This window comes from Scyliorhinus torazame, chromosome 7 (assembly GCF_047496885.1).
Source record: "Scyliorhinus torazame isolate Kashiwa2021f chromosome 7, sScyTor2.1, whole genome shotgun sequence".
NCBI lineage: Eukaryota > Metazoa > Chordata > Chondrichthyes > Carcharhiniformes > Scyliorhinidae > Scyliorhinus > Scyliorhinus torazame.
The window spans coordinates 211,565,539-211,580,797 of NC_092713.1; the positions used below are offsets into that span (position 1 = coordinate 211,565,539).

Below are 15,259 nucleotides of genomic sequence, written 5' to 3' on the forward strand. Positions count from 1 at the left end.
GCCTTATTCTTTCTGGCGTGGGAACATCCCTTTACCTGACCCGCCTCTCATGGCGCAGCTCCCTTTCCCCTCCCCCTCCCCTTCCCCATTCTCCAACTATGTCCCGTCTTTCCCCCCTCACCGGCACCCACATTTCCCCAATGTCTCCCCCCTTTCAATTTACTTCTCAATTGACTTCAACCATAACATTAACAATAACATTTCCTGCAGCATCAGTCCCTCAGTTCCGATCCAATTTCTCTTCTTTGATGAAGGTCCATGCTTCCTCCGCCGTCTCGAAATAATGGTGTCTCTCCTGATACGTGACCCATAGTCTTGCCGGCTGCAGCATCCCGAACTTCACCTTCCTTTTATGCAACACCTCTTTGGCTCGGTTGAAGCTCGCCCTCCTTCTCGCCACCTCCGCACTCCAATCCTGGTATTCCCGTACCATTGCATTCTCCAATCTGCTACTCCGCACTTTTTTAGCCCATCTCAGGACCTCTTCTCTATCCTTAAGGCGATAAAATCGCACGATTATCGCCCTGGGTGGTTCTCCCGCTTTTGGTCTTCTCGCCGGAATCCGATTTGCCCACTCCACCTCCAAGGGGCCCGTAGGGGCCTCAGCACCCATCAGTGAGCTCCACAGTCCACTCCTTCCACACCCTCAGGGAGACCCAGTATCCGAAGGTTCTTCCTTCGCGCTCCATTTTCTAGGGCTTCGATCCTTTCAGTACACTTTTTATGAAGTGCCTCGTGCGTCTGTGTCTTAACCGCCAGGCCCAGGATCTCGTCCTCAATATCTGTCACCTTCTGCTCCACCACGCGGAGCTCTGTCTCCTGGGTCTTTAATGTCTCCTTGAGCCCCTCAATTGCCTGTAGCAACGGGGTCAGCACCTCCCTCTTCAGCAGCTCCACGCACCGTCTCACAATTTCATCCTGCTCAGGCCCCCATGTCGCCTGCGCTTTCTCCGCCGCCATCTTGTACTTCTCTCTTTCTGACCCTTTGGTCGACGATTCCTCGTGCTGCAGCCGCCGCCGCCGGTTTTTTCCTCCTTCGTTTGGGGGGGGACTCCCTTCTCACACACCCCACACCGGGTTGTGTCGTCGAAAAATTCCCCGTTGGGGCTCTTAAAAGAGCCCGAAGGTCCGTCGGAGCTGGAGCCGCCGAAGCGTGCGGCTAGCTAGGCATCACCGCAACCGGAAGTCCCTTCAGTGGCCTTGATGAGGTCTTTTCACAGTTGTTCCCTCTGCTGCTAGAATTCACCTTTGATACAGGCCCTCAGGTCAGCTTGCAGCTTTAAGCTTGCCCTTCCCCCGCCTGCATGCTGGAAGAGGCCCTGTTTATCCTGCAGTTGCAGCCAAATCTTTTACTGTTTCTGCTGTGTCTGGCAACCCAGAGACATACCCTTCCTGGGGGACACTGTCAGGGGAATATTGCAGCCTTCTTCCCACACCGGGAAATGTCAAACAAATGTCGTGGGGGCCCTGTAAAAGAGCCCAAAAGTCCGTTCCAAGCAGGAGCTGCCGAATATGCGACCTAGCTCTGCATAGCCCCACCCGGAAGTGAGAGAGTTCTTTTCAAGAGCAGATCCAGTGCACTTCTGTCCTGTCAGACTCAAAACCAATGGTGAACTGCTGTCCAACTTAAAATCTTATAACAGACTGCGAAACTACAGACAGACCTGACTCCTCCCATTAATTGCATCATCTGTATCCCACTAAGTTCCAAGGCCTGCTCAGCTAGGACTAAATAAAATTCCTCATAAATTATCTATGCTCCAGGGAACTATCCAAAATATAAACAATGTTACATTAGCCCTTTATCTGTACCCATGTAAGAAGTTGGAATGAATGATTACCTCACTTTTTACAACTCTTTAATTACAGCTTTAGTAGACACACTGCCTGTATGCATTTTAAACCAAGTTGTTAAATAACATTTCTGCAACCGATTATAAAATATAATATCTACATTAACAATTTCTACATTAATCACACTCAGTACTGCAAACCTGGCATAACATTTGGGGTGGCATGGTGGCACAGTGCCAGGGACCAGGGTTGAACTCCGGCCGCGGTGACTGTGTGAAGTCTGCACATTCTCCCCGTGTCTGCATGGGTTTCCTACGGGTGCTCCGTTTCCCCCCTCACAGTCCAAAGATGTGCAGGTTAGGTGGATTGGCCATGATAAATTGCTCCTTAAAAAATGTGTCCCAAAAAGATGTCTAGGTTAGGGTAAGGGTATACTGGGACATAGTGGGGGACTGAGCTTGGGTGGAGTGCTCTTTCAGAGGGTCAGTGCAGATTCAATAGGCCTAATGGCCTCCATCTGCACTGTAGAGATTCTATGATTTCCTCTTAAAGCTCCAAGCACAAACTGAAGGGGTATAATAGAATGTTAAATATCTCTAATGTGAAGAACGTGGAATATAAATCAGTGTTGTGGCAGCTGGATATATTGGGGGTTAAGCCAATGTAGAAATATATGATTGATTATCACTTGTCTTATTTCACATTACTACAGGAACAAACTGAATACGTGAAGGAAAATTGTATCAGTCTTGGAAATAAAATTAGAAACCTAATGGCCAACCAACTAACCACAACAGATGCAACTTACATTGTTCCAGTCCGCAACTAACGTCGAGGATAAATTAGGGTTGTGGTCTATGTGACTGCACAAATTGTTCTTTTTCCGGAAGTTTCTGGGCTTAAAAAAAATATTCTTGTATTGTATCACACTGACATAACCTCATTGAACACAACTAATGTGGTGTGTTTGCGAGTGACTGATACAGACCTGCTGATGAATTGCATCCTGTGCCCGTCCATAGTCTGTACATTTTTCCTCTCACTGCAATGAACACGGACATTTTACTATCTTTACCTGGAATGTTTCGGGTCCCGCCACCGTTGTAAGAGGATAGGAATTGTGAGGGTTCCTGGGACCTTCGGTCACACTGCAGTGCTGGGGCAGGGGGGAGTGTCCTATGTCCTGCACTCGGCGAGAAGCACAGCCCGAGTCCGGGCACTGGAGGTAAATTCTTACGTCAGTACACAACTAATATTAGAATCACAAGTTCAACTCCAGCCGGACGATTTATATCATTCGCTCAAACCATTCAGGCTGCAATATTCAGCAGGATGCCCGTTACTGAGGTCGTGTCCCATTTGACTGTATTAATTCTTATTTTGGGTAAGTTTCAGAATTTAAAAAGTGAATTTTACTGCATTGCATCATGTCAACAAAATATACGTTATTTAAAAATACATTCTGGCTTTAACAAAGCCACAGTGGTTAGCACTGCTGCCTCAGCTCCAGGGACTCCGGTTCAATTCCGGCCTAGGGTGACAGGCTGTGTGGAGTTTGCACTTTTCCCCAGGGTCTGTGTGGGTTTCCTCCGGGTGCTCCGAAGTTTCCTCCCACAGTCCAAAGATGTGCAGGTTGGGTGGATTGGCCTCGCTAAATTGCCCTTAGTGTCCAAAAAGATTAGGTGAGGTTACTGGATTACGGGGATAGGGTGGATGTGTGGGTTTGAGTAGGGTGCTCTTTCCAAGGGCCGGTGCAGACTCGATGGGCCGAATGACCTCCGTCTGCACTGTAAATTCTATGATTTATGATAAAAGGATGCAGCAATAACCTACGGAATAAGGATAGCTGAATATAGAAGGTTGGTTAAGTAAGCCATGTTTGTGTTCCTTTGCATTTAGAATGTTGAGGTGTGATCTAATCAAGGTTTTTCAAATTTGTACGGAATTCAGTAGGGTAAATACAAGAAACTATTTTCTCAGGCAGATGAATTGAAGGGGACGCACAATCTTACATTTAAGAGTGAACTGAGGAGGAATGTTATAAGACCATAAGAAATAGGAGCAGAACTAGGCCATTCGGCCCATCAAGTCTGCTCCGCCATTGAACCATGGCTGATATGTTCCTTATCCTCATTCTCCTGCTTTTTCCCCATAACCCCTGATCCCCTTATTAATCAAGAAATCCCCTTTTAATTAAGAACATCAGATTTGTGCTTGAGGTGCTGTTACCTACAGGGCTAGAGACCAAGAACCTGGAAGGTGGAATTAGGTAGAATAGTTCTTTCTTAGAACATATGAACTAGGAGCATCTGAACTAACCTCTCGAGCCTGCTCCACCGTTCAATACGATGATGGCAGACCCCATCATGGTCTTACCTCCACCATCCTGCCCACACAAAGGGCAACAAAAATTTGAAAGTTTCTCCCAAAAACGTTTGGATCCTGGATCCTGGGTGTTTTCAGAATTAAGATGAACAGATTTTCTTAGGCAAGGATATCAAAAGATGTGGAGCTAAGGTGGGCAAATGGAATGCTAGAATAGATCAGCCTTGATCTAAGCGATTGCTGGAACAGGCTCCATTATTACATGTCCTACTCTTGCTCCTGCGATGCACATGGGGTGGTATTCGCAATTTCCTGCGCCCGTCTGATCATGCCCCATGCACTTTCTCTCACTGTAATGAATGCTAATGTTTTCCTCGACTGTTTCAGGTCCAGTCACGTTTGTAAGAGGATCTGAAGTGCGAGGATTCCTGGGACAGTCGGTCACACTGCCGTGCAGCTACTCTGTCAGAGAGAATGGTGAAACTGGAATGTGCTGGGGCAGGGGTTGGTGCCCTGCATTCAGCTGTTCACATACTCTGATTAGAACAAATGGAAGAAGTGTAACTTTGACAATCTCCCCAAAATACCACCTTGATGGGAAATTAGAGGAAGGGAATGTATCGCTCACCGTGGCCGATCTAGGTGAAGAAGACAATGGCTGGTATTGCTGCCGTGTAGAGATTCCCGGCATTTTTAATGATCAGAAAATGCAGTTCAATCTTCTGGTATTGGAGGGTAAGTCAGCTCAATATTATCTATCAATTGTATTTCTGACACCTAAACAGTTAATCTAGATTTATTGTTGATATCTCTGTTGAATATTAAGGCCTCTGCTAAATGTACAAACGCCGTGGTGCAGTACAAACAGAGAAAACCAAAAATTTGGCCTGCCTCCTGAAGCATGTTATTCCCAAAGCATTGCTGACCCCGGTGACTGGCAGCGGTACCACTCTAACTGATGACTTGCATTTAATATAATGTAAGGCCTCAGTTCCATATTTGTAAGTTCTGTAATAACTGCCAGCCACACTGTTTTCTTTGTAAGAAGTGTGATAAATGTGGGAATTTCAGATATTTTGTATTTTATGTATTTGGTGCAGTAAGGGTTAAAGCCTGGGGTAGTGTGTGACTGCTGAAGTCATGTTTTAAAAAATCCTGGTTTGAAGACAGGTGCAATTAAAGCATCGTAAACGTTTGGGTGAACGGACTTTTATTTATATTTCTATTAAGAAGGTTCCTTGGAGAATAGATAATTAATGGGAGGAGTCTGGGGCTGACGCAGTCAGGTGTTGAGGTTTTCAGTGTTAGTTTTTGGCTGTAAGGGGAGCTGAGAAGGCTTCTTAAGAATACAACCAGAGATTCTGCATTATTCTGACAGGATATTCTTTCAAGCAGTTTTTAAAAAAAAATTCTTTCTCAAAGTGGAGTATTCAAGACATCTCTTTACTGCAAGTATTCCCAAGTCTGCCAACTGGATTTAAAAGTAGATTGAAACCTGAGATGGTTTTGTTGTTTGAGTGGAAATAAAGGTTGCAGTTAAGGGTTATTATGTTAAGTTAGGGAATTAACTAATGTTAAGGGATTAACATTGTAGCTTCCGCTGGTGGCTATGGTTTGATCGGTCGCACACAGGTGGCTCCTGCTTGGAGGTGTTAGCTTTGGTCCTTTCTGCCCAGTTTAAAAAAAATGTTTTTATTGATTTTTTTGTGGTATAAAAAACAAAGATAAGTGTGGAGAAACAGTAGGAAGTAGAGGATAACGAAAAATATTTACACACTGGTCGGTTTCAATTATTTACATACATACATCGTTGTTCTTTCTCTTGTATTATTTACAGTGGTAGTTGTGATTTCCTGTTTTACATTCCCCATTGGTTTTATTTGGTTCTGGCTGTGCCCCTGCCCCCTTCCCTCTTCTCCTTTCCTCCTCCCCACTCCCCATCCCCCCCCTTTTGTCTTGCCGTCTTCCCTCATCTGTGCATGTGTCTTGCTCCTGTTATATTGGTGCGGCACTGCTTCTCATGTTTCTTTTGTTGGGCATGGTTGCATTCCATGTCTCCCTATACCCCCTCCCACTCCCTTCCCCCCCTGCCTTCCTTGCTGTGTCGTGGCTACCCTCTCCTGTTCTTTGACTTCTTAGTTGTTGGTTACAAACAGATCTTGGACAACCAGGTGTGGCCATCTGAGATGGCCATCTGCAAAGGACCATGGGAATTATGGCCAACCCAGGACTCAGACAGATACAGAGCTTGTGTGTATTTGCAGACCTGATCGAAACCCCCGCTCGTTTGCATTCTAATAGCCCATTTCCCCAGAACAATAGGACTGCACTCAAGAAACCGATACAGCCACAGACTGATCGGCGCCACTCCCTTTACTTAGAGAGCCCAACCGCCAAGATCAATGACCGCTAAGGACCCGCCCAGCCACCAAGGGACCCGGCCCTTTATTAGCTAAAATCAAAGGCAGTGATCGAAGCCTGTCGAATTATTGGGTCCAAGATTATGGACCGCCCCAAAGAGCGCGAAATCCCAGAGGTTTTAAAAGGGGACACAGCCATGTGTTCAGCCTCTTTTGGGCCCGGCCTGTGCCAGCCTCCTTTGAATCCGGCCTGTGCCAGCCCAACTGCAGAAGAACGACCAGACAGCCATGTTCAAGACCAACGATCGCTACCTGACGGATGAGCCCAGCAGAGACAGAGCCACTTCTTCAAACCAGCCACGTGATCAAGATAAAGGCCTTATCCACTTGCACAGTGCTGGTTGCCTGAAGTTAAGTATAGGTTATTGTAGTTGATAGGTGTAGTTTAACTTGTAGTATATTGTGCTTGCATGTCGAAGTAACCCTTGTGTGTAAATAAACCATCTTTGAACTTGAACTGACTCACTGATTGTGTGGTCATTTGACCGATATACGGGAAAGCCTTGTAGTTCAGTAAGAGAAATAGAAACACCCACAGTATTGGTGACGCTGTTGGGACATAACATCATATCTTAAAACGAGCCTCAGTATCATATTGGCGACTCTAAAGAGCAACATTATTATAGTATTCCATTAAATTGGCAACACAGGTGAATGGCTCCCACGTTTTGTGGAAGTCCTCCTCCGACCCTCAGGTGGCGAATTTAATTTTCTCCATTTTGGAGAATTTCCGGCAGGTCGGACAGCCGGTCTGCAGCTTTGGGTGGTACTGCTGACCGCTAGCCGAGCAGGATTCTCCAGCGGACGATTAGGGAGGAAAGGCAAGGGTGTCGGCCCTCTTCCCCATGAACAGATTTGGCTCTTCTGATACCCCAAAGATTACCACTCTTGGGTAAGGCACCATCTTCATCCCTACCACCTTGGACATTGCCTCGAAGAAGGCTGTCTAGTACCCAACAAATCTGGGGCAAGACCAGAACATGTAGGCATGGTTGGCCGGGCTTCCTTGGTACCTTTTCCATCTGTCCTCCACCTCCGGAAGAACCTGTTCATTCGGGTCCTGGTTAAGTGGGCTCTGTGTACCACTTTTAGCTGCATTAGGCTTAGCCTTGCGCATGTGGAGGTGGAGTTGACTCTGTGCAGTGCTTCGCTCCAGAGTCCCACCCTATTTCAAACCACAAGTTCTCTCCCCCCTCTCCCTTGTCTCATCCAGTTGTGTGTTGGCCCACCTCTGCAGTCGCCCATTCATGCCACCAGAAATCCCTTTCCCTAGGATGTCCGCGTCCAACAGTGATTGTCATGGTGGTCGTGGATACGTCCTCCTTCCCTTCGTAGGAAGTTTTTGATCTGTAGGTACCTTAGTTCATCCCCCCCCCCTCCCCTCAGCTGGAACCTTTCTGTCAGTTCCTTGTCAGCCTGTTGTTAGTGTAAAAGTCCCTAACTGTTAGTGTCCCCCCGTCCTGTCTCCACCTTTTGAAGTAGACGTCAATGGTCGCCGGCATGAACCTGTGGTTGTTGCAGATGGGGTCCTGGTCGGACATTTCGGTTAGCCCAAAATGCTCTCGTAGTTTGCTCCACGACCAGAGTGTTGCTACCACCACTGGGATCATTAAATATTTATTAGGTGGGGATGGGAGTGCCGCTGTGGCTAGAACCCGGAGAGAGGTCCTTCTGCAGGAGCCCTCCTCCAGAAGCACCCACTCAGCTTCTGGCTCCTTTATCCACCCCTTTACCCTCTCTGTGGTTGCTGCCCAGTGATAATATTGCAGTTTGGGGGGACGAGGCCCCCATGGATCTCGTTCTCTGCAGTACTCTCTTTGGGATCCTTACATTCTCTCTCCCCCCACCCCTTCCCTCATACAAACGGCATAATCAGATTGTTTAGTGATTTGAAAAAGGCCTTGGGGATGTAGATCAGGATGGATCTAAACAGGAAGGGAAACCTGGGCAGTACACTTATTTTGATCCTTTGCACCCTCCCCACCAAGCAGAGTGGGAGTGTGTTCCATCTCTGCAGGTCCTTTTTTACTTCCACCGTCAGGCTGGTCAGGTTCCACTTGTTGATCCCTGTCCGGTCATGAACGATTTGGATCCCCAAGTAGCGGAACTTGGTGTTGGGCCTGTTTAAAAGGCAATCTCTCCAGCTCTGCCACTCCCCCTTGGCGGTTCACCGGGAAGATCTCGCTTTTGCACAGGTTACGTTTGTAGCCCGAGAAGGCTCCAAACTCTTTCAAGAGCGCCGTGACTCCTTCCATTCTGCTTTGCAGGTCCAAGATGCAGAGGAGAAGGTCATCTGCATAGAGTGAATCTCTGTGCCTTCTGTCTCCTCTCCGGATCCCTTTCCAATTCTTTGCCGCCCTAAACGCGATCGCTAGTGGTTCGATCGCCAGGACGCACAGCAGCGAAGATAACGGGCATCCCTGCCTTGTGCTTCTGTGCAGCTGGAAGTACTGGGAGCTGGTGTTGTTTGTCCGTATGCTCGCCATGGGAGCGTTGTCCAGGGGTTTCACACAGGTGGTGAACCCAGTTCCAAGCCCGAACCGATCCAGTACCTCTATGAGGTACTTCCACTCGACTCTGTCGAAGGCCTTTTCTGCATCCAGTGAGATGATCACCTCAGGTGTTCTCTCCTCTGATGGGGCCATGATCACGTTTAGCAGGCGTCTGATGCTCATTATTAACTGTCTTCTGCTATCACCTCTGGTCTATCATCTTTTGGCTTGGATTTTGGCCAGTATTTTCATGTCTGCGTTTAGCAGTGAGATGGGTCTGTAGGACACGCATTCTGTTGGGTCTTTGTCTTTCTTAGGTATCAGTGAGATTGAGGCTTGTGATAGCGTAGGCGGCATGGTCCCTCGACAGTGAGTCTGTGAACATTTCTCGCAGGTGCGTGGCCAGAGCTGTCGCGAATCTTTTGTAGATGTCCGCTGGGAAACCGTCTGTTCCCTGCACCTTGCCCTCCTGCATGGAGCTAATACTCTCCCTGACCTCTCCCAGTTCTAGTGGTGCTTCCAGGCCCAGTCTCCTATCCTCCCCCACAACCGGCATGTCCAGCCCATCGAGGAACTACTTCATCCCCGAGTCCCCTGCTGGGGTCTCCAAGGTGTACAGCCCCCGGTGGAAGGTCCCGAATGCCTTGCTGACATTATCCGGCTCCGCTACATAGATGCCTTCTACATAGATGCCTTTGCTGTCCTTAATCTGGGCTATTTCCATTTTGGCTGCCTGCTTTCTCGGCTGGCTATGTCTCCGTGTTCGTACAGGTTCCCACTTGTTGGGAGGATTGGTGCACTGCTTTAAACGTGGAGAGCAGGCCAAAGTCCATCTGTAGCTTTTTCCTCTAGCCAGGAGTTCTATGATCGGGTCATCAGAGTATTGCCGATCTACCTCCAGTATGGAATCGACTAGCTGTCGCCTAGCCGCCCTCTCTTCCCTGTCTCATTGTGCTTTGTAGGCAATAATTTCACCCTGATCACACTCAGCGCCTGCCAAAACGTGGAGGGTGAGACCTCCCCATTCTGGTTATTAGTAATGTACTCGTCTATGGCCTGTGATATTTTTTCGCAGAAGGCCTTGTCGGCCAGGAGGGCCGTGTTCAACCTCCATGAGGGGTGTTGGGCACAGCCCACCTCCAACCTCACGTCCATGTAGTGTGGAGCATGGTCGGAGATTACGATCGCGGAGTATTCCGCCCTTACCAGCCCTGAAAGCACTGATTTTCCCACTACAAAGAAGTCGATCAGTGAATATACATTGTGTACTTAGGAGAAGAGGGATCATAGAATCATAGAATTAAAGAGCAGGAGGCCATTCGGAGATTGAGGATGCACCAACCCTTCGAAAGAGCACCCTACATAAGCCCACGCCTCCACCCTATCCCCATAAACAAGTAACGCGACCTAACCTTTTGGACATTAAGGGACAATTTATCATGGCCAATTCACCGAACCTGCACATCTTTGGACTGTGGGAGGAAACCGGAGCACCCGGAGGAAACCCACGCAGACACGAGGAGAAAGTGCAAACTCCACACAGTTAAAGTATTCCCCATGATCAGTCGGTGTATGTTGCCATTGGGGATTTCCCCTATGGTCATCTTTACAATCTCCGTGTCATCCCAGTTGGGAGTGTACATGTTCACCAGGACTACCGGTGCCCCATCCAGGACACCCGCTGACCATGACGTACCGTCCCCCTGGGTCTGTAACCGTCCTTGATGCAGTAAACATCATCCTCTTATTTAGCAGTATGGATGTCCCCCTGGTCCTCGTCCCATAGCAAGAATGGTAGGTCTGTCCCATGCAGCCCTTCCTTAACTGCATTCGGTCCTTCTCTCTCAGGTGCGTCTCTTGGAGGAAGACTAGATCAGCTTTCATACTTTTCCGGTGGGCGAAGACTCTGGATCTTTACATTGGGCCGTTAAGTCCCCTGACGTTCCAGGTGACCATCCTGATGGGAGTTTTTCATCCCCCAGTAATGCGGGATAAACCATACTTACCTGGTGGATACGCCCCTGCACTCCAGGGTCTCCCTTTGTTAGGGGGACATCCAAGGTGGCTGCAGGCACTGTTCTCCCCATAAGGAAAGGCCACTCCGCTCCAGGGTTTCCAAGGTTGCCCGGGGGCACCCAACATGGCCGACAACTGTGAGTTTGTGGGTGATACCCTGCACTCCAGGGTTTCCCTTTGTTCAGGGACCCTCCAAAGTGGTTGCTTGCAGTGCCTGTTGGTTCCAAGTCGCCACGTGTGGCCTGTTGTAGCCACCCTAATGCCCTCAGTCTTTCTTTACCTATCTGTCCCGTGTGGTTCCTGTCATAATATACACCAGTATATCATGGTGCAGACACACACACTGATGCACACCCAGCAAGACCAATCAACACACACAACACCGCAGCCAGTTAGAGCACACTCACTATATAGACAGAGGGCATCAGAGTTCCCGCTCATTCGGGATGCAGTTTCTCAGAAGGACAGAGCTTACAGCGTACAGCACAGATCTTCACCATGTGCTGAGTGCATAGACTTGTTAGGACAGGCATAGGTCTTCAGTTTAATCTAACATCGTGTTAACCCACAGTGAAAGTATGTTCAACAGTTTCTGACTTAATAAAATAGTGTTGTACTATTTTAAGTGTTAGTGGCCTGTGTGTGTTCCACGGATCCAGAGCACCAAACACATCAGTTCCTCCCCCCTCTGCTCTCTCTCCTCCCTTCCCTATAGCTGCCCCCTTCTCCTTTCCTCCTGTTTGTTCCCCTAGTTGTCCCCTTATTTCCGCTGTTCGATTGTTTCCTCCTGGGCTTTCAATCGCCTTTTCGCCTTATTCAGAGCCACCTGCATGGTCACCAGAGCTTCGGCAATCGCACCCTTCTCCGCAGCTTAAATGTACGACTTTGTCTCTTCCCGATGTGCTCTCAATTCTCTTGAGAGAACCACCCTCCACCCATCCCCTGGTGTTGGGGAGGGGGGTGGAGGGGAGGCGGGGGCGTCTTGTACAGCGGGCTGGTCCCTCTCGCTCTGGCGAGGCCCGGGTGTTGCCACCTCGTGTGTTGGCTGGCTCGGTCGTCTGCTTGTCCAGGTTTTTTCCGCTCCTGGTTTTCACCTGTCCTCTGGAGTGGCTGCTGTTTGGAATTTTTCTCTCTCCGCCGTGTAGTTGGTAGTGGTGTAGTGGGTGTTTTTCAGGCAAATAGAGCCTACTTTCCAGGTTCTTGGGAGGAGAGCCACCTGATGTGTGACTTCTCAACACATCTGCGCCACCGGCTGTCCTCCTTTCTGCCCAGTTAATGGGTGTTTTTTTGAAATAAAGAGTGAACTGAGAGGAAGTTGGTGGTTTCTCCACAAGAGTGGAATGTCGTCGGGTTATCAGACACAACAAAAGTCGATTAAATCCCTAGCTCAGGAGTTGGAGGACGCTCATGGCACAGCACTATTGGAAAAAATGATGGAGGGGATGGGTTGTCGTCTGCCACACGGCCTGTGGAGCAGTTGATGGACTCCATAAAGGGAGTATTTCAGGAACAATGAAAGGAGATGCAGGGAGACTGGTTCAGTGCGATTGAGGGAGCGGTAGCCCTTCTTTGCAGGACCTTGGATCGTGTGGAGAAGCACCTGAGGTCGAAAGGGGTGAAGATCCAAGAGGTGGAACAGACGGTATCGGACACCACCCACCATCACAAACCTCAACCCCCGGGTCCCGCACCTCCCTGGTCACCACAAATAACACCTTTTTACTAAACAGGATCGCAACCCCCCCCTCGACTTTAGAATCGAATCCAGAGTGAAACGTTTGCCCCACCTATCCCTTGCTTAACCACATCAGATCCTTCACTCATAAATGTGTTTCTTTCAGGAAAACCACATCTACCCTCAAACTCTTTAGGTGCCCAAACTGCTTAATGGGACCATTTAACCCTCGCACATTCCACGTCACGATCCTCACCGGGGATTTCTGCCCCCATTGAGCCTTTGCCGATTGTATTCCGTGACTCGAATGACTGGCAGAGGATTATGAAGGCGGGTAGAGAACATAGGGTGTCACTGTATACCAATGATTTACTGCTGTATGTCGCCAATCCAATGGAGCCTGTGGGAAATTCTGGATCTGTTGGGGAAATCACAAAGGAAGACATGAATAATGTACTGGTAGTTCTGAGAAACACAAGTTTTTGTGAGGATCTGAAAGAAATTAGTATTAGTAAAGAAATGGTTTTTGGAGAAATTAATGGGATTGAAGGCGGATAAATCTCCAGGGCCTGGTAATCTTCATCCCAGAGTACATCAGGAAGTGGCCCTAGAAATAGTAGATCTATTGGTGATCATTTTTCATAATTCTTTGTACTCTGGAATGGTTCCTAAAGATTGGAGGGTAGCTAAAATAACTCTGACACTCAAAAAGGGAGCTAGAGAGAAAACAGGGAACTATATACCAGTGAGCCTAACGCCGGTAGTAGGGAAATTGTTAGAGTTCATTATCAAGGATTTCATAGCTCAGCATTTGGAAAGCAGTGGTGTAATCAGACAAAGTCAGCATGGATTTTCAAAAGGAAAATCATGCTTGACAAATCTACTAGAATTATTTGAAGATGTAACTGGTAGAGTTAACCAGGCAGAACCAGTGGATTATTTAGGCTTTCAGAAGGCTTTCGACAGGGTATCACATAGCAGATTACTATCACCCCTCGCAGGTTCCACAACAGAAACGGAGGATGATGCACGACCAATTGCACAAAGACTAAAGTTGGGTACAACTGTGGCTTTATTACAGTCAGATGTGTGGCCTCCTGCTGCAGCTGGCGAAATAGCAGGGCACTGGAGGTCATGCATATTTATACAATTCTCCGTGGGTGAAGCCAGCCGGCAGGAGCAACCGGCGAACCTGTAGTGCAGGTCCTACCTTACATCTCTTATGACAGTGGTTCACCACAGAGGATAAGTCTGAGAATGTATTATCATGTCCAGAACTTTGCCGTAGCAATAATCTGTCCTTCAATGTGTTACTTGTTCCATGTGTCGGTGCCATTCTCCGTCCAGGAGCCGCAGCTGTGCAGGCTGGCCAACACGGCCCAATCTCACCGGAACCAAATCCTGGCATCCACATATTCCATTAAGGTACAGTTGAACATCCTTGAAATCCAGCGTGTTGTACCCCTGGTGATGTGCCGGTTACATGTAGTACTCACCACGACAGCATCAGCATTCTGCGAGAGCATTTTTTCAACGACGTTAGCGGGTGGCCTATTTGAATCAATGTCATGCACCAGGTCCCGCAGCGTCTTCTTCCTTCAAACCAGATTGCCTTCTGGACTCATACGCTCCCCTGAGCCCCGTGTTCCAGGACCCAGGTATCTTAGAAATCATTATCCTTCATTCTGGCTACAAAAGAGAAAAGAAACAGCAACAGCAGCCTCCAGGCATCAGCTGCACCAGTAGGAACAAGCAGCAAACACAACCCGCAGCTGTGAAGTGCTCTCACAAATAACAATGTCAATTCGTTATTAGCAATAGCCTTCAGTTGTGCAGCTGGTGGCTGCTCACAGCTAAAGGGAGTTAAAGTGACCATCACCATCTAACCAAGAACAGGACTCTGTCCTGGAAGTCTTTGGTAAGACAGACACAAAAATTGTGTTGCGATTCCAAGTCAAGCAGGACTGGAATTGACCGCGCACTAGCCTGGGGTGTTGTAACAAGAGTTATAGCTCATGAAATAAAAAGGGGCAGTAGCACCATGGATACGGAATTGGCTGAGTGAGAGCAAGCAGAGAGTTAATGGATGTTATAAGTGCTGGAGAAAGGTTTCTAGTGCAGTTCTCGAAATGTCAGTCTTGGGACATGTACTCCTGATACTTCTTGACGACCTGAACCTTGGTGTGCAGGCACAATTTCAGGATTTGTAGATAATAAAACTTGGTAGCATTATGAACTGTCAGGAGGAGAGTATAAAACTTCAAAAGGAGATGGACAAGTTGGTGGACTGGGTGGACAGGTTGCAGGTGAAGTTCAATGCAGAGAAATTGGAAGTGATTGATTTTGGCAAAAGAACATGGGGAGACTATGAAATCAATGATACAATTCTAAAAGAAGGCAGGAGCAGAATGACCTGGGTGTCTTTAGGCAGAAATCACCGAAGGTGGCAGGAGAGGTTGAGAGTGAGGTTAATAAAGCATACAGTGTAACAGGCCTTCATTTAAAAAAAATATTATTTTGAGGTATTTTTGGTATAG

The 15,259-nt window shown here is 48.0% G+C and overlaps 1 protein-coding gene across 1 annotated transcript in view; it reads left to right on the forward strand.

Moving 5' to 3' along the window:
* Window positions 1-2,889: 2,889 nt before the first annotated feature.
* LOC140427437 (hepatitis A virus cellular receptor 1 homolog) overlaps window positions 2,890-15,259 on the forward strand; it is a 66,959-nt gene continuing 54,589 nt past the window's right edge. Inside the window, exons 1-2 of the mRNA XM_072512963.1 lie at window positions 2,890-3,178; window positions 4,507-4,854. Of these exons, the coding sequence (XP_072369064.1) occupies window positions 3,127-3,178; window positions 4,507-4,854 (400 nt within the window). The 5' untranslated portion in view covers window positions 2,890-3,126. The remainder of the gene's footprint in view (window positions 3,179-4,506; window positions 4,855-15,259) is intronic.